At 38.8% G+C, this 23,893-nt stretch overlaps 1 protein-coding gene across 1 annotated transcript; it reads right to left on the bottom strand.

The window, feature by feature from the left end:
* Positions 1-4,527: 4,527 nt before the first annotated feature.
* PIG-C (phosphatidylinositol glycan anchor biosynthesis class C) lies at positions 4,528-22,718 on the bottom strand. Its single transcript, XM_071664488.1, has 7 exons — positions 22,578-22,718; positions 20,066-20,129; positions 19,632-19,762; positions 15,337-15,505; positions 11,388-11,535; positions 8,188-8,357; positions 4,528-5,759 (listed from the first exon to the last, which is right to left on the bottom strand). Exons 1-7 carry the CDS (start codon positions 22,669-22,671, stop codon positions 5,714-5,716), a joined length of 822 nt encoding a protein of 273 aa, XP_071520589.1. The 5' UTR covers positions 22,672-22,718; the 3' UTR covers positions 4,528-5,713.
* Positions 22,719-23,893: the final 1,175 nt, after the last annotated feature.

Genomic DNA, 23,893 nt, shown 5'->3' with positions numbered 1-23,893 from the left:
TAAAAATTTGAAAGTTATTTGCCCCCAAATATACCTGTGTAGCAATTCAGACAACATTTCAGTATTGACATAACTCATCCCCTGAGGGAATGAAACTTCCCTGGACGCGGTCTCCATTCTTAGGATTAATAAATCTATATACGGTTTACAACGTATACGGTGGAGGGATTGTACTGGACACTATTGAGTAACAATGTGACGTTCATACTGGTTGCATTTACCTTTGCCACTTGTGCTTGTAGCCCAGCCTTTATCCATATCGATCCTCACTAAAATCATATCTTCAGAGATTTCTAATATCATTAACCCCTGAATAAATAATTGGTCTTCGGTAGTTTTCGATGCTTGACGTAGTTTCAATAGATTTCCTTTAACTTCAGCAAAGAATTGCGTTTTTTCTGATTAATCATGATTTATATTTTCTATGATGTCTTAGTGGGTTCTATGGTAGACTCATGGAGATCTCCCAAAAACGTTTGCATGTGAAAAACTTAAGATAGAATATGTCCTTGTAACCATTAACAGTTGTAGAAACGTAGGAATACTATCTCGTGGAGTGAGGGACCTTTCCTATTCTGCTGTTGATTTCTTCCACAAGATTCCAGCGCGTATGGTCGTCGTTTTTTCTTGAGAATCTTTATCTGCTCTCAAGGTGACACCTCTTTACTGTTTTGAAATATTTTCTATTATGTGTTACAAAATTTAGCTGTTTCAGTATTCTCAGTACTATCAAATGAACAGTTATGAAACTGAATACTGAGTGAATTTTAAAGATCCACCTGATTTGCTTGCATTTGATACTAATTATAGATACCTTTCAGTTCTCACAGTTAACATTACTAATTCAGATAGTCATGTATGTTGGATAATCTATGGTAATTTTAGTTGAGGAGTTCTGACATCCAGCTACTTCTTCCCATAGGATACAAATGCTAATCACCTAAAACAAAGGGAATTCAACACAACAAGAACCAAACACTGGAGGGTCTGCTGCACCCTAGGGCCACATGGTACATCAGGCTTGTGGGCCACAGTTGGAATGTAGGCTCAAGATCTGACACTACTGAACCTAAGTGTAAATGCATGATCTAAATACTCTCTACCTTTCATAAAGTTTCCTCATTATTCACTTAAAAGAGATGAAATTTCGCTTTGATCAAACATATATGCAATAAACATCTTACAATGATCATTCCACTACCTATATATAAATGAAAAATCATGACCTTTCCCCTCCACATAAATTCCCCTCTCAAAATGTAACAACAGGCACCTCTCTCATCATCCTCAGTCAGTTTTTTTTAGTGTACTCTTTGTAAGATTTAGCAACTTTACACTTTGCCCTATTGTTTTATTAGTGAAAATGAAAAAAAAATCAAGACATCAACCTTTTGGCTGAGATTGGTACTGATCAATATCCACCACAGGGATCACCTACATGTGAACAATGTTGATATACATCCTTAAAGTTTCTGTGCTAATTCAAATGCAGATGGTTTTCATTTTTGGTTTATTACTTACCACATATAACCAGTAACTTAAATTGGGGAGCTGAAAGGTTCTCTTTCATGTCAGTCTCTCATTTTACACAAAGGATAGTAGACATATGGCCTGAACTTAAGGAAGATTACTATTTCTAGAGAGGTATGAGGAATTTCTTAACAATATATGTGATGAGTGGTGGGATGAAGAAGTAAGAGTATTAGTGAAAGAGAAGAGAGAGGCATTTGGACGATTTTTGCAGGGAAAAAATGCAATTGAGTGGGAGACGTATAAAAGAAAGAGACAGGAGGTCAAGAGAAAGGTGCAAGAGGTGAAAAAAAAGGGCAAATGAGAGTTGGGGTGAGAGAGTACCATTAAATTTTAGGGAGAATAAAAAGATGTTCTGGAAGGAGGTAAATAAAGTGCATAAGACAAGGGAGCAAATGGGAACTTCAGTGAAGGGCGCAAATGGGAGGTGATAACAAGTAGTGGTGATGTGAGAAGGAGATGGAGTGAGTATTTTGAAGGTTTGTTGAATGTGTTTGATGATAGAGTGGCAGATATAGGGTGTTTTGGTCGAGGTGGTGTGCAAAGTGCGAGGGTTAGGGAAAATGATTTGGTAAACAGAGAAGAGGTAGTAAAAGCTTTGCGGAAGATGAAAGCCGGCAAGGCAGCAGGTTTGGATGGTATTGCAGTGGAATTTATTAAAAAAGGGGGTGACTGTATTGTTGACTGGTTGGTAAGGTTATTTAATGTATGTATGACTCATGGTGAGGTGCCTGAGGATTGGCGGAATGCGTGCATAGTGTCATTGTACAAAGGCAAAGGGGATAAGAGTGAGTGCTCAAATTACAGAGGTATAAGTTTGTTGAGTATTCCTGGCAAATTATATGGGAGGGTATTGATTGAGAGGGTGAAGGCATGTACAGAGCATCAGACTGGGGAAGAGCAGTGTGGTTTCAGAAGTGGTAGAGGATGTGTGGATCAGGTGTTTGCTTTGAAGAATGTATGTGAGAAATACTTAGAAAAGCAAATGGATTTGTATGTAGCATTTATGGATCTGGAGAAGGCATATGATAGAGTTGATAGAGATGCTCTGTGGAAGGTATTAAGAATATATGGTGTGGGAGGCAAGTTGTTAGAAGCAGTGAAAAGTTTTTATCGAGGATGTAAGGCATGTGTACGTGTAGGAAGAGAGGAAAGTGATTGGTTCTCAGTGAATGTAAGTTTGCGGCAGGGGTGTGTGATGTCTCCATGGTTGTTTAATTTGTTTATGGATGGGGTTGTTAGGGAGGTGAATGCAAGAGTTTTGGAAAGAGGGGCAAGTATGAAGTCTGTTGGGGATGAGAGAGCTTGGGAAGTGAGTCAGTTGTTGTTCGCTGATGATACAGCGCTGGTGGCTGATTCATGTGAGAAACTACAGAAGCTGGTGACTGAGTTTGGTAAAGTGTGTGAAAGAAGAAAGTTAAGAGTAAATGTGAATAAAAGCAAGGTTATTAGGTACAGTAGGGTTGAGGGTCAAGTCAATTGGGAGGTGAGTTTGAATTGAGAAAAACTGGAGGAAGTGAAGTGTTTTAGATATCTGGGAGTGGATCTGGCAGCGGATGGAACCATGGAAGCGGAAGTGGATCATAGGGTGGGGGAGGGGGCGAAAATTCTGGGAGCCTTGAAGAATGTGTGGAAGTCGAGAACATTATCTCGGAAAGCAAAAATGGGTATGTTTGAAGGAATAGTGGTTCCAACAATGTTGTATGGTTGCGAGGCGTGGACTATGGATAGAGTTGTGCGCAGGAGGATGGATGTGCTGGAAATGAGAAGTTTGAGGACAATGTGTGGTGTGAGGTGGTTTGATCGAGTAAGTAACGTAAGGGTAAGAGAGATGTGTGGAAATAAAAAGAGCGTGGTTGAGAGAGCAGAAGAGGGTGTTTTGAAATGGTTTGGTCACATGGAGAGAATGAGTGAGGAAAGATTGACCAAGAGGATATATGTGTCGGAGGTGGAGGGAACGAGGAGAAGAGGGAGACCAAATTGGAGGTGGAAAGATGGAGTGAAAAAGATTTTGTGTGATCGGGGCCTGAACATGCAGGAGGGTGAAAGGAGGGCAAGGAATATAGTGAATTGGAGCGATGTGGTATACCGGGGTTGACGTGCTGTCAGTGGATTGAATCAAGGCAGGTGAAGCGTCTGGGGTAAAGCATGGAAAGCTGTGTAGGTATGTATATTTGCGCGTGTGGACGTATGTATATACATGTGTATGGGGGTGGGTTGGGCCATTTCTTTCGTCTGTTTCCTTGCGCTACCTCGCAAACGCGGGAGACAGCGACAAAGCAAAAAAAAAAAAAAAAAAAAATAATATTGTGTGTGTGGATGTGTATGTATATACATGTGTATGTGGTTGGGTTGGGCCACTCTTTCGTCTGTTTCCTTGTGCTACCTCGCTAATGCGGGAGACAGCGACAAAGCAAAATAAATAAATAAATAAATATATGTGATGAGACTGAGTTACATGAAGAGGACCTAATCCATGAGTCAGAGTAAGATTCAAGCAGTGGTAGATACTTCAGAGACCATAGATGCCACACTGCTGGCAATATGGGGAAACTTCCTTGCATGCACTGCAACCACTTCATTTAAGTGTTGTCATCTCCACTAACATTTTCTTTTCACACCTGACAGCATTTCTCACCTCCTTGAGGTAATGTCATAATCAGATGAATGAACTTTAAAATGAATTCCTAACTTCGCTCCATCTATTCTTACTTTTTGAAAGAGATGAGAAATTCAAGAATTTCCAGCCATCCTTTGTCACCTCCTATGTCTAAGTGTGTGGTGCAGTATTCTCACTCCTCTAACCCCAAGGTGTATTTTCTGGAGGCAATTATACTTTCTAGATCTTTTGGGATTTTCATCAGAGCTAGAGGGTTAACAGTAATGAATTCTAAATCATCTGAGCATTCAAAAGGAGTTTTCATGGTTCTGAAAAGAAAACAATATGAAATGGAAATCACACATAGCATGTAGAAAGGTAAAAAATGAAATCACAGAAAAAGTAATTCATTTTAATACAATCTTTTTCCTGAAGGATATCGGCATTTCTCAAACAAACAAAGGGCTACAGCTATGGCAATAAAGGAAAAAGATGAAAAGATTTTTGATAAAGGAGTTATCTCACATCTTGATTAACATGTCTTGATAGTGAGAGACACTTAATGTAATGCTCTTTGTTTGGATATTAAATTAATTTTTCTTTCAAACTTGTTCACTATTTCTTGCATCACTTAGGTAGCACCAGACACAGATGAAGAAATGTACTCATTTGCTCACAATCATTCTCTAGTTGTTATGTGCAATGTACTGAAACTACAGCCCTCTATCTAAAACCAGGCTCCACAGACCTTTATGTGTTTTCCCATGACCACTTCATAAGCCCTGGATCAATCCACTGACAACAAGTCATTCCCCGTTTACTACAGTGTTCCAATTCACTTTATCCACATCCTGCAAGTTTATGCCCTAAACACTCAGACCCTCTTTTCACTCAATCCTTCCGTCTACAGTTTGGTCTTCCCCTTCTCTTTGTCCCTTCAACTCCTGACACATAAATAATTTTTCTCAACCCCTCCTTACTTATTTCATGTGTTCAAACCACTTCAGCACTCATCTCTCAAGCATCCCCACCCTTACCAGACTACAGAATTGCCACTGTCCCCAAAATCCTTGCTTTGACTTCCCTCATCATCTTATCCCTAAACAGACTGAACAGTCATGATGACATCACACATCACCACAGCAGACATACCTTCACCCAAAATCATTCATCCTCCTCTCTACCTACTCACATGCATGCCTTACTCCCTTGATAAAAACTTCCCACACCATGCTATTGTAACACTTTTCACAAAGCATCACCATCAATCCTATCATATGCTTTTTTTAGATCCATAAATGCCATATATAAATCCTTCTATCCCTCTAAGCATTTTGTACACATTCTTCAGAGCAGATACCTGATGCACACACCTTCTATGACAAAATATGCACACAAAATTATACAATGTTTTCAAAACGGGTTTTGGCTTTGAGAAATGTGTTTTATAAAATTTATCAAACACATTTTGGACAGAGATACTTAAAAATCCATCAAAAACATTTTGGTGAGAAAGATACTTAAAGACAGTCTGAACTCATAGGCATTAGGTGGAGTTTGTCCTCTTGGTGGTACAATCATCTTTCATCTGTTTTCAATCTGCGCCTCATCCCATGGTCCATATATATTTCTGTGAACAGCAGATAAGCAACTGATGATTTGATGACAGTTTTTATTTCAATCTTAATCATACCTAATAATCTACAAAACTGCACAGTGCCTAGGTACAACACTACAACATGGTAAAAATCACTGGTATATCTATGTAAGTACTGAGGTGCAGTGTACAGATATGCTAAACAACTGGGAGGCTAGTGCAACAGAATCAGAATTGTGTTTCCATCTTCCATCTATATGACAGGAAAAATCTGAGAATGTGGAATAAGAGAGCTAGATTATGTTTGTTTGGAGTGAATTTGTTTATGGTGGTACAGAATCCTGTGGAAGGACTTAAGAGTATATGGTGTGGGAGGTAAGCTGCTAGAAGCAGTGAAACGTTTTTATAAAGGATTTAAAGCATGTATACGAGTAGGATGAGAGGAGAGTGAATGGTTCCCAGTGAAGGTTGGTCTGCGGCAAGGGTGTGTGATGTCCCGATGGTTGTTTAATTTCTTTATGGATAGGGTAGTTAGGGATGTAAATGTAAGAGTTTTGGAGAGAGGGGCAAGTATGCAGTCTGATGGGGATGAAAGGGCCTGGGAAGGGAGTCAGTTGCTGTTTGCTGTTGATACAGCTCTGGTGGCTGATTCAAGCGAGAAACTGCAGAAGTTGGTGACTAAGTTTGGAAAAGTGTGTGAAAGGAGAAACTTGAGATCAAATATGAATAAGAGCAAGGTTACTAGGTTCTGTAGGGTAGAGGGACAAGTAAATTGGGATGTAAATCTGAATTGAGAAAAATTGGAGGAAGTGAAGTGTTTTTGACATCTGGGAGTGAACTTAGCAGTGAATGGAACCATGGAAGCAGGAGTGAGTCAAAGGGTGGGGGAGGGGGCGAAGGTTCTGGAAGCAATGAAGAATGTGTGGAGGTAGAGAACGATATCTCAGAGGGTGGGTATGTTTGAAGGAATATTAATTCTAACAATGTTATATGGCTGCAAGGCATGGGCTGTAGATAAGGCTGTGCAGAGGAGGGTGGATGTGTTGAAAATGAAATGTTTGGGGACAATATGTGGTTTGAGGGGGTTTGATCGAGTCAGTAATATAAGGGAAAGAGGGATGTGTGAAAATAAAAAGGGAGTAGCTGAGAGAGCAGAGAAGGGTGTGTTCAAATGGTTTGGGCATATGGAGAGGAGTGAGGAAAGATTTACAAAGAGGATATATGTCTCAGAGGAAAGGGAACAAGGAGAAGCGGGAGACCAAATTGGAGGTGGAAGGATGGAGTGAAAATGATTTTGAGCAATCAGGGCCTGAACAGTCAGGAAGGTGAGAGGCATGCAAAGAATAGAGTGAACCGGAATGATGTGGTATACCGGGGTCAACGTGCTGTCAATGAACTGAACCAGAGCATATGAAACGTCTGAGGTAAACCATGGAAAGGTCTGTGGGGCCTGGATGTGGGTAGGGAGCTGTGGTTTCAGTGCATTACATATGACAGCTAGAGACTGAGTATGAACAAATGTGGCCTTTTTGTCTGTTTTACTGGTGCTACCTCGCTGAAGCAGGGGGTAGCGATGCTGTTTCCTGTGGGGTGGAGTAGCGCTGGAAATGAAAGAAGGCAAGCAAGTATGAATATGTACATGTGTATATATGTGTATGTCTGTATATGTATGTAAATGTATATATGTGTGTATATCTCGATATGTTTATGTATATATATGTGTGTGTATGGGTGTGTATTTCATATATGTGTATATTAATGGATGGGCCATTCTTCGTCTGTTTCCTGGTGCTACCTCACTGATGCAGGAAGCAGCGATTAAGTATAATAATAATACATATATTCATATCTATATATACATAAACACATAAGTGAAACATCAACTTTGGCATAGCTGCATCATTAAAAGTACAGTCTTGTGTAAGTGGTGCAGCCTTGGGCTACAGACTTTAGAAAGAGGTTCTGGGTAACACCAAGACTCTTTCTAAGAAAGAGGTCTTGGGGCAATTATAAATAAAACAATAAATAAATAAATATCAAACTAGATGTTACAGGACTCTCATGGCATGAGGCTACACTGCAAGTGAAAAGTCATAATTAGCGAGGTTGTATCACTGTCATCAGATGAAAAAGAGTACAATCTTAATGATGAACTTTTCATTCCAAAGAAGCCCATCATTTCTCTGCTGCTGATTGCAGTGCAGTTTCAATGATGGAGTTCTATAAAAGGGGTCTTTAGGTCATATAATATAGATATAGCAAATGAATTTTTTCAAAGATTTCTTTATTTCAGGAAAAATCTACACTGCTATATATTTCCTTGCAGCCTTTCCCAATAAAGACTGTCCACTATATACACATATCTTATAACCTCCCTCAGTTAATACTCTCTACCAAACACCAATACCATTTAACCTCCCAGCAAATACTCTTCATCATATGCAAATAATAGGGAACTTACTGTTTATAACTCTGGAGGAAGATGAAAAGGGCTGGTATGATGAAATTACAGATGAACAGAGCTAAGAGAAAGACTAGCAGCAAATGTGAAGCATAGTGAAGAATTCCTGTGGCCGTTATCAACACAACCAATGCTGTTGTTATTATATCCCAGCCTCTCCCAAGGTGCATCTGAAAAATAAAAATGATCTCAAAAGTAAACATTTATTGCAAAGAGTTGCTTTCACCTAAAGAACTTGAATTCAGATCACCACAGCAATAGCATATCTTCTATAAAAGTCTGTTTTTGAATTTCTTTACTTTCTAATATTTTTGCAGTTATCTAAAAGAAATGAATTATAAATGCAAGGTTAATGATACAAATTCATCACTCTGCCCATCTATCAATTTACTAACATAAGATTAGCTGTCTTACATCCAAAAGATAGCCTATACAAAATGAGCCACATAGAATGTTCTCTTTCATTATTGGTCTTACTCAATTCCAGACCCCATACTAATGTCCTTTACATCCATGTACATGTATTTCCATTCTCTGTCCTTTTATCTCCAATTTGTTTCCATAAATACTCCCATACCTCATATACTCTGATGAATACATAAAATCAAAGTAGCATCCTAATTAGCACTAGAATAAGATTTACCATTAATACAATAAATTGAGGTAGTCCCTCCATATATCACAAAGATCTTTTAAGCTACACTAATTTCACATAAAAGGGCATAAATAATGTACCTTTTAATATTAATTTACAAAACTTGTTCAACAAAATTTCTCTAACACTTACAAGAAAACTCACTAACAGTTCTTACAGGTGCTTCCAAGTCATTCAAACAATACATGATTCACAGAATTAAATCAAGAGGATGTGTTGGAATGGTCAGGATACATGGAGAGAATGAGTGAGAAAAGGTTGACAAAGAGGATATGTGTGTCAGAGGTAAAGGGAACAAGAAGTGGGAGACCAAATTGGAGGTGGAAGGATGGAATGAAAAAGATTTTGAGTGATCGGGGCCTGAACATAAAGAAAGGCGAGAGGTGTGCAAGGAATAGAGTGCACTGGAACGATGTAGTATATAAGGGTCGATGTGCTGTCAATGGACTGAACCAGGGCGTGTGAAATGTCTAGGGTAAACCATGGAAAGGTCAGTGGGGCCTGGATGTGGATGGGGAGATGTAGTTTTGGTACATTACACATGACAGCTAGAGACTGAGTATGAATGGATGTGGCCTTTTTTGTCTGTTTTCCTGTCACTACCTCGCTGAAGCAGGGGGCTGTGATGCTGTTTCCTGTGAGGCGGGGTGGCACTGGGAATGGATTGAAGGCAAGCAAGTATAAATATGTACATGTGTATATATGTATATGTCTGTTTATGTATATGTGTATATGTTGATATGAATTGTAGGTGTGTATATGAATGCATATGGGCATTTATGTATGTATATGTGTATATCAGTGGATGGGTCATTCTTTATCTGTTTCTTGGAGCCACCTTGCTGATGCAGGAAACAGCGATCAAGTATAACAATAAAAAAGAATTTTAAAAATGTTATTTGTTCAACTACAGAAAAATCACTGTCTTCTTTGGGCCTAATATTGTTTTTGTTGCTAATTCTTTCATCTGTATATAACACTGGCAAAACTTCTTCAGAAACACAGAAAGAGCAAAACTACAGAAAAATAGTTTTTCTGTCATTACAAACAAGAATGTTTAGTAAATTTGTGAAATCAATTACAGAATAGAATTATATAATACAAACTGGCTGGCTTGGTTTACTATATATATGTCTAAGTGGGAAGTCTATTTACAAAATATAATTACGCAGAAACATTAAATCTAAATAATTACATCAGTTTACTGATTGTCTAAAATATATCAGAAAGGTCACAACTCATGTTAGCATTCAAATCATAACCTACCTATTCCATTTCCTAAGACTTACAACAATAAATGAACTTGATCTTGAGGCTCAATAAAAAAAAATATATTTGCTCTGTGCCCACTTTCAAACATGCTCTACAGCACTCCACAATTATTTTTTGAAGCACAGGAGGTACACTTTTCTTGTTGCTAGATTTAAAATGACCTCCTCTATTTCTTTGAAAAGTTGTAAGAGTACATGTAGGATAAGTACTGACTTAGCAAGAATATGAGAATCACCATGTTGCCTCTGATTTTGTCGAGTAGTAGTCACTTCTGTGTTAAACACTAGTTTCAGGGAATGCATCTACACATCTAAGACAACTGGCTACTCAAGCCTGTTGTCTATAAACCTACCTCAGCTGAACATGTATTCTGATTTCATGAATCCAAAAGAAGTAATAAAAGGTGAGCATTGCAAGCTATGGTCTTCATGCTACTGCTAAGTTAAGAGCTTTGTCTGCTGGAAGACAAAGCAGACCTTTTCATGAGCATTGAATTATCCTTAGCCAATTGGAGATGTTGCCATATCTAAGATAATTCCTACTTTCTGATAAAATCCATGAATAAGAGATTAGCCTGACAAATACTTGTTTTAAATTTGCTATCAGAAAATCCTCAAGATAAGAAAGCACTAATCTGGTTATGGTGCTATCAAATCAACCTGTGTTGCTATGCTCTCTCTAAAAGGTATCATTCTGAATTCCCTGCTTAACTGAAAAGCTAAGAACTTTACAATCTACAAACTTTTGCTCCCAAGAGCTGGCTGCTTGTATGCCCCCCACCACTAGGTAGACCATGCAATACTTGGTGAGCTGCTGCATCACATGATTATTGTGAGGCCATTGACAATTCAAGGGTGTGCCGTTTTGATACTTGCTTCTTTCCCTATACATCAAAGCTTAGGAACTCCCTACCTTCTCAAGTCTTTCCCAATAACTATGACCGAGCACATTTCAAAAGATAGGTCTCTCACTTTCTCAAAAATTTATAAATACTTTCACTTGTCTTTTCTTTTTCCATTTCATAATTCCCTCTACGTTTCAATTAAGGCCCTACCTTGATGTAGACTTTTGGCCATGACTGCAGATTTCAATACACACACAAAAAAAAGAAAATGAAATGATTTGAAGTATGATCTGATGATACAAATGGTTGCAGTGGAGGAATGTATTAGTGAAAGATATATAACTGAATTCATACATATGTTGATAAGTGTAGAAACTGAAACGTGCTGGTGTGATTCTTTAGAAGAGTAACAGTTTAGCCATTACTTACTGAACAGTATCTCCTTAAGCTAGGGAAGAGAGCAAAGAGTGCTACTGCCACTGTTATCAAGGTGAAAACATCAAGGTCACTATCCAGTCTGGATGCCAAACAGACTGAAGCAAACACTCCCACATTGTGTGAAACAGTAGGGTTGACTCTAAGGAGAGAAACATGAAAAGCTTCAATACTAATTGTTACAAAGAAGTCTCAATGTTTCTGTCTAAATCATGTCATCTATTCATAAAGTCAAATCAAGGTGACATAAGTAAAAAAACCTTCCTTAAATGTTCCAATTAAGATAAAGTCAAATCAAGGTGACATAACTAGAAAATCTTCCTTAAATGTTCCAATTAAGAATCACACAAACAGCTGAAGATCTTACACCAATTCATGAAACAATTCTGAAAACAAATCTATCAAATATGGTATCCATTTGTTTGTGTTGAGAAGTACAGTTATATATATATTTTCATTATACTTCATCACTCTTTGCCACATCAGTGAGGTAGTGCCAGGAAACAGACGAAGAAAGGCCCATCCACTCAAATACACACATATATTCATATAATTCCTTTTATCATACTTAACCGCAGTCTCCCGCATTAGCAAGGTAACGCAAGGAAACAGATGAGTAATGGCCCAATCCACCCTCATATACAAGTATATACAGAAACGCCCACACACGCACATATACATACATATACATTTCAAAGTATACATACATATACCTACACAGACATATACATATATACACATGTACATATCCATACTTGCTGCCTTCATCCATTCACATCACCATCCCGCTACACACGAAACAGTATTCCCCCACCTCCACTGAGACAGTGCCAGGAACAGACAAAAAGGCCACTTTTGTTCACACTCAGTCTCTGTCATGTGTAATACACAGAAACCACATCTCCCTTTCCACATCCAGGCCCCACAGACCTTTCCATGGTTTACCCCAGACACTTCACATGCCCCGTTCAATCCACTGACAGCATGTCGACCCTGGTATACCACATCATTCCACGCCTTTCACCCTCCTGTATGTTCAGGTCCCAATCACTCAAAATCTTTTTCAATCCATCCTTCCACTTTCAATTTGGTCTCCTGCTTCTCCTTGTTCCCTCCACATCTGACACATATATCCTCTTGTCAATCTTTCCTCACTCATTCTCTCCATATGTCCAAACCATTTAAACACACTCTTTTCTGCTCTCTTAACCACTCTTTTTTTATTTCCACTTATCTCTCTTACCTTTTCATTACTTACTTAATCAAACCAACTCACACCACATACTGTCCTCAAACTTTTCATTTCCAAGACATCCACCCTCCTTCGTACAACTCTATCTATAGCCCACGCCCCACAACCATATAATATTGTTGGAACTACTATTCCTTCAAATACACCCATTTTTGTTCTCCAAGATAACGTTCACTCCTTCCACACATTCTTCATTGCTACCAGAAACTTCGCCCCCATGCCTACCTTGTGACTCACTTCTGCTTCCATGGTTCCATTTGCTGCTAAGTCCACTCCCAGATATCCAAAACACTTCACTTACACCAATTTCTCTCCATTCAAACTTACATCCAAATTAACCTGTCCCTCAACCCTACTGAACCTAATAACCTGCTCTTGTTCACATTTACACTCAACTTTTTCCTTTCACACACTTTTCCAAACTCAGTCACCAACTTCTGCAGTCTCTCACTCAAATCAGCCACCAGAGCTGTATTATCAGCGAACAACAACTGACTTACTTTCCAGGACCTCTCATGCCCAACAGACTGCATCCTCGCCCCTCTCTCCAAAACTTTTGCATTTACCTCACTAACTATCGCCCCTCTCTCCAAAACTTTTGCATTTACCTCACTAACTACCCCATCCATTAACAAATTAAACAACCATAGGGATATCACACAGACCAACATTCGCTAGGAATCAATTGATTCTGATAAAACTCAGAGTCCAAAATATATGAGTGCACATTACTATAATGTTTGTTGAATGTGTCTGATGACAGAGTGGCAGATATAGGGTGTTTTGGTCGAGGTGGTGTGCAAAGTGAGAGGGTTTGGGAAAATGATTTGGTAAACAGAGAAGAGGTAGTAAAAGCTTTGCGGAAGATTAAAGCCGGCAAGGCAGCAGGTTTGGATGGTATTGCAGTGGAATTTATTAAAAAAGGGGGTGACTGTATTGTTGACTGGTTGGTAAGGTTATTTAATGTATGTATGACTCATGGTGAGGTGCCTGAGGATTGGCGGAATGCGTGCATAGTGCCATTGTACAAAGGCAAAGGGGATAAGAGTGAGTGCTCAAATTACAGAGGTATAAGTTTGTTGAGTATTCCTGGTAAATTATATGGGAGGGTATTGATTGAGAGGGTGAAGGCATGTACAGAGCATCAGATTGGGGAAGAGCAGTGCGGTTTCAGAAGTGGTAGAGGATGTGTGGATCAGGTGTTTGCTTTGAAGAATGTATGTGAGAAATACTTAGAAAAGCAAATGGATTTGTATGTAGCATTTATGGATCTGGAGAAGGCATATGATAGAGTTGATAGAGATGCTCTGTGGAAGGTATTAAGAATATATGGTGTGGGAGGCAAGTTGTTAGAAGCAGTGAAAAGTTTTTATCGAGGATGTAAGGCATGTGTACGTGTAGGAAGAGAGGAAAGTGATTGGTTCTCAGTGAATGTAGGTTTGCGGCAGGGGTGTGTGATGTCTCCATGGTTGTTTAATTTGTTTATGGATGGGGTTGTTAGGGAGGTAAATGCAAGAGTCCTGGAAAGAGGGGCAAGTATGAAGTCTGTTGGGGATGAGAGAGCTTGGGAAGTGAGTCAGTTGTTGTTCGCTGATGATACAGCGCTGGTGGCTGATTCATGTGAGAAACTGCAGAAGCTGGTGACTGAGTTTGGTAAAGTGTGTGGAAGAAGAAAGTTAAGAGTAAATGTGAATAAGAGCAAGGTTATTAGGTACAGTAGGGTTGAGGGTCAAGTCAATTGGGAGGTGAGTTTGAATGGAGAAAAACTGGAGGAAGTGAAGTGTTTTAGATATCTGGGAGTGGATCTGTCAGCGGATGGAACCATGGAAGCGGAAGTGGATCATAGGGTGGGGGAGGGGGCGAAAATTTTGGGAGCCTTGAAAAATGTGTGGAAGTCGAGAACATTATCTCGGAAAGCAAAAATGGGTATGTTTGAAGGAATAGTGGTTCCAACAATGTTGTATGGTTGCGAGGCGTGGGCTATGGATAGAGTTGTGCGCAGGAGGATGGATGTGCTGGAAATGAGATGTTTGAGGACAATGTGTGGTGTGAGGTGGTTTGATCGAGTAAGTAACGTAAGGGTAAGAGAGATGTGTGGAAATAAAAAGAGCGTGGTTGAGAGAGCAGAAGAGGGTGTTTTGAAATGGTTTGGGCACATGGAGAGAATGAGTGAGGAAAGATTGACCAAGAGGATATATGTGTCGGAGGTGGAGGGAACGAGGAGAAGAGGGAGACCAAATTGGAGGTGGAAAGATGGAGTGAAAAAGATTTTGTGTGATCGGGGCCTGAACATGCAGGAGGGTGAAAGGAGGGCAAGGAATAGAGTGAATTGGAGCGATGTGGTATACAGGGGTTGACGTGCTGTCAGTGGATTGAATCAAGGCATGTGAAGGGTCTGGGGTAAACCATGGAAAGCTGTGTAGGTATGTATATTTGCGTGTGTGGACGTGTGTATGTACATGTGTATGGGGGAGGGGGTTGGGCCATTTCTTTCGTCTGTTTCCTTGCGCTACCTCGCAAACGCGGGAGACAGCGACAAAGTATAAAAAAAAAAAAAAAAAAAAAAATTACTATAAGCATATATCTTGAATTTTTAACTATTGTGGCTTTTACTATAACTCAAAAAAAGCGAAACTCTACTCTGGCCTTGCATATCAGTACAGTACTTGAAAAAGATATTACATCACTTACATTGCAACTGTTGTTCCATAGTCATGAACAATAAGTCGGAGTAACAAGAGAAAGGTGGTGCTGGCATTAATGGAGTCTGTTGCAACACTGCCAGTCAAGCTCTTGACCACAGGAGACACACATGCAATCAAGACGACATAAAAACATGCCACCTTCACATCATCTTTCTCTGAAATAATCAACACTTTTGATATCTGAAAACAAATTTGACATTACATAGTATGATTATTGAGATATACAAGTTATGTGGCTTTAGGAGAATTTGTCTACTTAAGGTAACACATGAGTGAAAAGTTACAATTGGTGAGGCTGTATAACTGGGAATTCAGCCTCAATAAAGACCTCCTTACTCCAAAAGACTTCACATGTCCCTACTACTGAATGTAGCACTTCCTTGAGCTGCAGAAACTTCTGGAAAGAGATCCTGCATAACAGCAGGACCCTTTCTTAGACAGAAGTCCTGGAGTAATTACATATAAATAAAAAATACAAATTATGACATTAAATATATATGACATCACTATCATTATCAATCTATAAGTAGAAGCAGTTGACAGGAACATTAGATAGAGGCCTCAGGAAACACTGCACTGGAGCTATCCTTTGCCAGAGGGTTGTTACGGGTAAGGCATTAAAGGCTAAGCAGCAGCACTGGAGTTCACCAGTTATGGAGACTCTTTTGCCATGGACACTCCATTGAGGGAGTTCCTATAGGGAATAGGCATAAAGATGTAGACAGATACAAGATTTACAAGCAAAAAGTCACAAGTTTGATTCTAAGGCCAAACATGGCTGGACGAGTGTTATGTTATTGCTGTAAGGTCTATCCAGATATCTATCAAATCTATACCTCTGATGCCCATTCCCTCTGGGAACTCCTTCATGGGGATGGCCATGGTGGTGTAGTGGTTAACATTCCTGACTGTGACACATTCATGGGCCACCCAAGGTCAAGCGCATATGCACGAATCCTGGTTATGGCAGTGGGTCCATAATCAACCCAGCTGTTCATCCACCCCTAGAGGTTGGTCGATAAAAGTGAAAGGGTTAGAGAGATGTGTGGAAATAAAAAGAGTATGGTTGAGAGAGCAGAAGAGGGTGTGTTGAAATGGTTTAGACATATGGAGAGAATGAGAAAGGAAAGACTGACAAAGAGGATATATGTGTCAGAGGTGGAGGGAAGAAGGAGAAGCAGGAGACCAAATTGGAGGTGGAAGGATGGAGTGAAAAATATTTTGAGCAATCCTGAACATAAAGGAGGGTGAAAGGCATGCAAGGAATAGAGTGAATTGGAACAATGTGGTATACTAGGGTCAACATGCTGTCAAGGGACTGAACCAGGGCAAGTGAAACATCTGGGGTATACCATGGAAAGGTCTGTGGGGCCTGGAAGTGGATAGGGAGGTGTGGTTTAAGTGCATTACACAAGGCAGCTACAGATTGAGTAAGAATGAATAAGGCCTTTTTTCGTCTGTTTTCCTAGCGCTAACTCACTGAAACAAGAGGTAGCAATTCTGTTTCCTGTGGGACGGGGTAGTGCCAGGAAAGGATGAAGGCAAGCAAGTATGAATATGTACATGTGTACATATGTATATGTATGTTGGTGCATTACACATGACAGCTAGAGACTGAGTGTGAACAAATGTCGTCCTTTCCTAGCACTACCTTGTGTGCATGCGGGGGGAGGGGGTTGCCATTTCATGTGTGGCAGGGTGGCAGCAGGAATGGATGAAGGCAGCATGTATGAATATGTACATGTGTATATATGTATATGTATACGTTGAAAAGCATAGGTATGCATATGTGCGTGTGTGGGCATTCATGTATATACATGTGTATGTGGGTGGGTTGGGCCCTTCTTTCATTTGTTTCCTTGCGCTCCCTTGCCAACACAGGAGAATGACAAAGAATAACAAATAAATAAAAAAATGTGTAAGTATATCTGTATATGTGTGTATATGGGCATTTATGTGTACGTATGTGTATGTGAGTGGATGGGCCATTCTTTCTTTGCCTGTTTCATGGCGCTACCTTGATGAGGTGTGAAACGGCGATCAAGTATTATGAATATTATTATAAAGGTGAAATTGCACTTCAGTGTGACTTCATACAATTTCATTTGATTTAATTTTTCTATACATGTGGCATGACATTTTTGTGGAGACAATCCACCTCATCAGGTGCCAGTACTTAACAAAGTTATCTAAATCCCAACATCACACTTGATTCCCGAGATCTGACGCTAATCTTTATAGACAAGCACTGTCAGCTCTGTCTGGCCATAACTGTTGGAAGGGAGAGTGATTAAGGGGGGTCAAATGGTAGGGGTTGACCTGGGTAGCTAGGTGTGACCTGAACAACTTTTTATGCTTTTGTATTTTGTCAATTCTCTCATAATGATTTGGTTAATGCTAGGATGGGCTTTAAAATAGCCTAAGGACAAAACAAAGTTCTTAGTATTAGCAATTAAGACAGATTCAATGATGCTGCGTGTAGCATAATCAGCAAAGGGGTATAAAATAACGGGATTTTCAAGATCTATGGGGTGATAATTTTCATTACAATGTTTAGCCATCCCATTTTTGTGGTCATCCCTGTGTACTGAATGATGCTGCCAATAACATCTCTCCATCATAGTTTTATCTTCTGGCCTACATAAATATATTTACATGCCTTGAATTTGACAGAGTAAACACTGCCAATGTTGCATTTAAGGTGACTGTATATGATTAGTAAGTGTGACAGTATCTGCTATGAAATTTTACCCCCTCTGCAGATCAGTGGGATCATTGCTAGATCAAAGGTCCCAAAATTACTTTACAAGGTCTTGGAGTATTCAGCTTTATATACATGTATAAGAGTGGATGGGGCATTCTTCGTCTGTTTCCTGGTGCTACCTCGCTGATGCGGGAAACGGCAATTATGTATATAAAAAATGTCTAGTGCCATAAGGAAAAACTATTACCAATCAGTCAAAGGGTGAAGCCCTTTGTGGCATCCCAGCCAAGATGTTGATGCCCAAATTGAACAGAGTGGCCATCTATGAGCACCTCTTTAAGGGGATTGTAATAGTGGCTGAGCTGGGCCTCTTCATGCCTACTTGCATCTCATCAAACCCCTTCAGAGCCTAAAGTCATAAGGTTATGTAAAACAGAACTTTGCCTGGCACCATTGCTATCAGAGGCTGACTAATGAAGAATCCAGTACCTCCATGATTACCTTCATCTACCAGCTGAAATAGTGCCAACAACTCTTAAGAAACCTACTCGTCCTGAGGGTCGACCAAGGCCGATGCACAACCAAGGTACATTCTTGTTCACAGAGTACAAGCGCAGTAACAAACCTGAGTACTAACACTAGCATACACCATATAAAAGAGAACTTAAAAGCATAAAGTTATTAAAGATAAGTCATTTGATATAAATCCCTCTGTTGTGATAGACATATCCCCCTCCAACTCTATAAAAATACCTGATAAATGTCATTAAAAGAAAGAAAACCTTGAGTGCAAATCCTCAACTCCTTCCTTAACAGGCCTTATGATAAACATTTCACCGAGGCTCTATAATAGTAGACAAAATGGAAACACTGGAAATCAAAATTGATTCAATTAGTAACAAAAACTCATGAAAACTGACTTACCCTAAAGGAGAAGATATCTCACTGGGTCAGCTATAGGTTAGCAGTCCTACTGAAAGACAGGGGTCCAGTTCAAAAACCAGAGGCAGATGAATGTAACTTTTCTTGAAGAAAGTTAAAAAAAGACACTAAAATCTTCTATCAAAAAACATATGCATGGGAACTGTATAAATCTTATGCTAATTCACATGAAAACCAAAGACCCAGGAACTTCAGCTGGAAGACAAAAAACAGAAAAAGTTGCTATTATGCTGTGAATATGGAAACATCAAGAAATCTAAAAAATAAGAAGGCATTTACAATTTGCATCTTAAAAAAGTACTTGTGGTAGTCATAGGTAAGGATGGTCAGTGATTAGCTGTAGGGCCCTGTGGCAGCATCCTCCAGCTCTATACTCACTTGTGGTGGGTAAAGGTGGGCAGGGGAGTTCCCATGAATTTTCCCCACCTCACCCCAGATACTGCAAAAGGATTAAACCCCTTATGGAACACTGGTCTCTCTAGATGTTCATAAGGCCCTCAATGATGGAAAAGTAAGTAAAAAGAGCTTCTTTTGTTTGAGACATTTCTAACTTATGCTTCTGTAATGAAAAAGGCAGAATACTTTACTTGACCAAAAAAATCTTTAAAATTTAATATAGAGAAATAATTTCTTACCAAAGGCAGCAAGCTGGGCTCTGGTCACTGCATAGCCAATGATGCCTATGGTAGCTGTTAAGATCAAGGCAACTGAAGCATTCAGGTTGCCCTCTGATATACCGAAGAAAATCACCACCAAGCCAATACAACTGTAATGTGAATATACACAACAAAATGACATGATCAAATTATCATTTCAAAATCTTATCTTGCGATCTCAATGGTGTTAATACTTTTTGAACTAAATAGCATTGCTTGACTTTTTAAGTATTACTAAGGAGAAATATAACTGCAATAAGAACATAAACTAAACACAGCTGTCCATAAGATGAAATAGTTATATGTATCACTGAATAGGTTCAAGCTATATCATTGTTCCTTATTAGCCCTAAGGCTGTAAAGTACCAATGAGAACGTCATAACTTAAAAAACAAAGAAGGCATTGTCTTTACCTGCATATTTCTTGTGTGACAAATGTTGCACCATACAATGCCTCAGAAAAACAAAGCTCTCTACCTGTAAACATAAAAAGAAAAGTACAGTATCACCATAAATAAAATTATACCTGTCTTGTTGCAATTCAACAAGAGTAATGATGAAATAAAACCACATTCATTGAACACTGGTTACCCTTGACCCATCTATAGCACAGTGGAATAAACACTTTAAACAATTCAGAACGGTGATTATGTTAAACATGCTTCTGAGCTAGAAGTAACACCTTCTTCCACTGGGAAGTTCTCCCAATAAAGCTGTCTAATCTAGTAAAAAATGCAGGCAAACACATGATACATAAAGCCTTACTCATGTTAAATGTATGCCAAAATATAATTATAATGTCCTAAAGAACTGCTGAAAAATCTTTTTAATTATTCATCCTATCTTTTTGCCTATGACATCACACCACTTTGGCTTCACTATGAAGTTGTTACATCAGTCACCTTCAAACTTTATTGGTGGATTGGTGGGCAATGGATGAAGGTAGGTGAGGGGGTCTGGCTTAAAAGCATGCTTTTCACACGCTCAAAGCCTACTTTTAGAGCAAAACTCCTCAACTACCCTCCATTATGTAGTTTTCTCACTGTAGTGCACAGGGGAGGAGGATTTAGTTAGCAGAGTAAAAGCACACAAAATGCTTGGAGAGTTACTGCATATAAATATTTCTTGTTCCCCCACATGGGAATAGCCAGATAGTTAGCTAATTTCTGTTAGTTTCTGTTTTGTTTTGTAGTTTTTCATGCTCGATCACCGTTTCCCACTTTAGTGAGGTAGCACAAGGAACATACGAAGGAAGGCCACACTTGCTCATCCATTTTCTAGCTGTCATGTAGTTATATGGGCATATAGCTTTGTCACAAAAACAACTAAATGTAATTATTGCACACTACTGTCTCACATGACTGTAGTTAGGTATATTCAGGGAGACCAATTCTTGTGAATTTCACCATCAGGTGTTGTAAATGTCAGAAAGGGCTGTGCATCTATGTTGCTTTGCGTGCATATGCAGTTTCAGTTACATTAGTTCACTTCACTCTTCCTTTCAGCCAAAAAATGTTTTGGGTGTTTACTAAATCATTTAACCACCCATCCTCGCCTAAGGAAACTGTTGCTGGAATTTGTCGCTGTGACCCAAACTTGTAAATTTCACCATCAAGTCTCCTAAACATTAGATCAATGAGTGAGTGACATAATCACACTAAATTTGTTGATGAACATTAAAATCTGTGTACCACACTGTGATACAAGGCCAATGTCAGTTCAGTTTAAGTGCTTCAAATGAAAGCTTGTAAACATTACTATACATGAAATGTATTTCCCGAGTGTAAAAACTCTTATACGTACTTGCTTGTTATTTCATTAAAACTACTTAAAGCTTTGGGTGAATTAACATTTAAATGCTTATCATCAAAAATAGCCGCAAATACTGGGTTGTTTCTGTTTTGTGATGGAAGTTTACTGTTTAAAGAACAGAATAAAACTGCTGAGTGTTAAATGAAGCATTAAAACTTAAAGTACTGAATAAGGTAATAAAGATGAGGGTCATGAATCTTGTGAAAAATATGGGAGTAGCAGGGTAAACACCTACAAAATCATCAGAATCTAAGAAAATCTTACCTACCCTTCCTAACAATCAAAATTTATGGCAAAAGTATACCAACACTAATTTGGTGTGTTGCTGGGGACCATGTGGAATGGCTGCTTGTGGGGAGGTTGGGTGATAATGTGAACGGCTACCAGGTCTGCCATCTGTTTGTTAACACTTGTTGGCAGTTGGTGCTACTCTCAATCAACTGTTTGTCTGGTATGTTTTACCAAGAACACTGAAAATCAAGATAAATTTTGGCTGATAAGGAGCCTAAAGTTCTTGTAAGTTTAGCTGATTTTTTTTTTTTTACAAATGCTTCACCTACCATTACATCAGTTAACTATACGTTATCCTTGATATTCAAAATACCCAGCACTATTGCCTCATCTCATATTACAAGATAAATTGTAATGCCCCAAATCATGTGCTATAACTTTCGTTCAATTTTCCCAATGCTATACTACCACTGTAAAACAAAATTACTTTACATCAAAAGCTAGTTTTGATGCATAGCTAAACTGTTAAATTTCCAAAGTTCATGATACTTTACCCTGATTTTCGAAACCCTTCCCAGTTTATGGAGTTCACTAAATACTATAGACATGAGAGGAATATTGTTATTAGATGTGGAATTCATTCTCTCATAAAAAGTTTCTCAATTCCAGTATGAAATCAGGTTCCCTGTACAGCTTTCAAGTATTTTGAAGCATGGAGGGTAGGCATTTACCATTAACTGCTGTAAACCTTTTAATTAGCACGACAAAACTTGATATGGACCCAAGTTTGTGGATACGAAATTACTAGTATAACACACAATGTACCTATACACAAAAAATTTACGTATATATTTTTGAATTTCATTCAGATAATTCACTAACGCTTTTTGCTGACTCGCAGGAAGGAATCTCCAACATAATTATCAGGAAAGGGTTGTTTTTGCCACAAAACTCTCCTCCACTCGACTGTGTCCATCGTTTTATTGACATCTCAGCGAACAGCCCAGAGAGAGCAGTCATATCAGCTAGCGCACGCATTCCTGCCGCACAGACTCAAATACACGCACATTATAACTAGCGAACAGACAATAGAATGCTATACTTTGTGAAGAAATAACGTCGAAAAATGGATAAAACTTTGTTTGAGTTTCTCGAGAAAAGGGATAAGAGTATCGTTGACTAGTTATTGAAGATATTCAACTTTGTTTAGCCTAAGATGCGGTGCCTGATAATCGAAAGAATGTGTATGGTGTCCCTCTACAAAGGCAGAGTGGGTGTGGAAAAGAGTATATATGTTAGGGTGTGTGGGAAGGTAGTGATTAAGTAAGTGCTATGTACATCACATTACAATACGAATTATGGCGACAGCCAGTGTTTGCATAAATGAATTTGTTTGAGGAATACTCAGAAGGAAATTGTAATTAGCATTTATGTTTCTGAAAAAAAAAAAAACATGTAATAGAGTCGACAGAAATGCCTCACAGAAGCTGCTACGAATAAATGGGGTAAATGAAAACTACGGAATGTAATGACAAGTTTTTTTTTCAAAGAAACGTGTGCGCGTAGGAAGGGAAGAAGGTGAGTGATTCCCAGTAAGAATGGCTTTCCGTCAAGGATGAGATGCCAATGTGGTTATTAGGAATATCTTAATCAGGAATTCACCAGAAAATTCTCCGGATGCATCTATAAAGTGCCATGTGGAAATTGTTATAAATTTTATGTTGGGCAGACTGGTACGGTTCTTTCTGTTAGACTTCAGCAACATAGATATAGTATAAGAACGGAATGAGAATCAAATGCCTTGTTTAATCACGTTAAAAACTATGATCATTGTACTGACTGGAGTAATGCCATTTCAGTTATTAACTATAACTCTATAACCACGAGAAATGTAATTGAATCTTCTAATATTAAATACACAAAGAATTATAATCTTAATATTACTGATGGTCTATACAAATTAGATAATTTTATTGTTGATAAAATTTGTAAAATGATAAGTTTATGAAAGCGCCTTGTCTGTCTTGGACAATCGCATGTTTACCAAATGGCGTCCTAGCTTCGTCTCTTCGATGTATATCAACTGACTGTTATATTTCTCTCTTGTGTCTTCCCTGATGATGTGATTATTACACGAAAGTGCACTTGGAAACTTATCGTGTTTCATTTTCCCCGTGGACTCATAGGAATATATATAT

This window comes from Panulirus ornatus, chromosome 9, assembly GCF_036320965.1.
Source record: "Panulirus ornatus isolate Po-2019 chromosome 9, ASM3632096v1, whole genome shotgun sequence".
NCBI classification, from domain to species: Eukaryota; Metazoa; Arthropoda; class Malacostraca; order Decapoda; family Palinuridae; genus Panulirus; species Panulirus ornatus.
The sequence above is the reverse complement of the archived record's forward strand: the minus strand, read 5'-3'. Positions and strand labels throughout refer to the sequence as shown.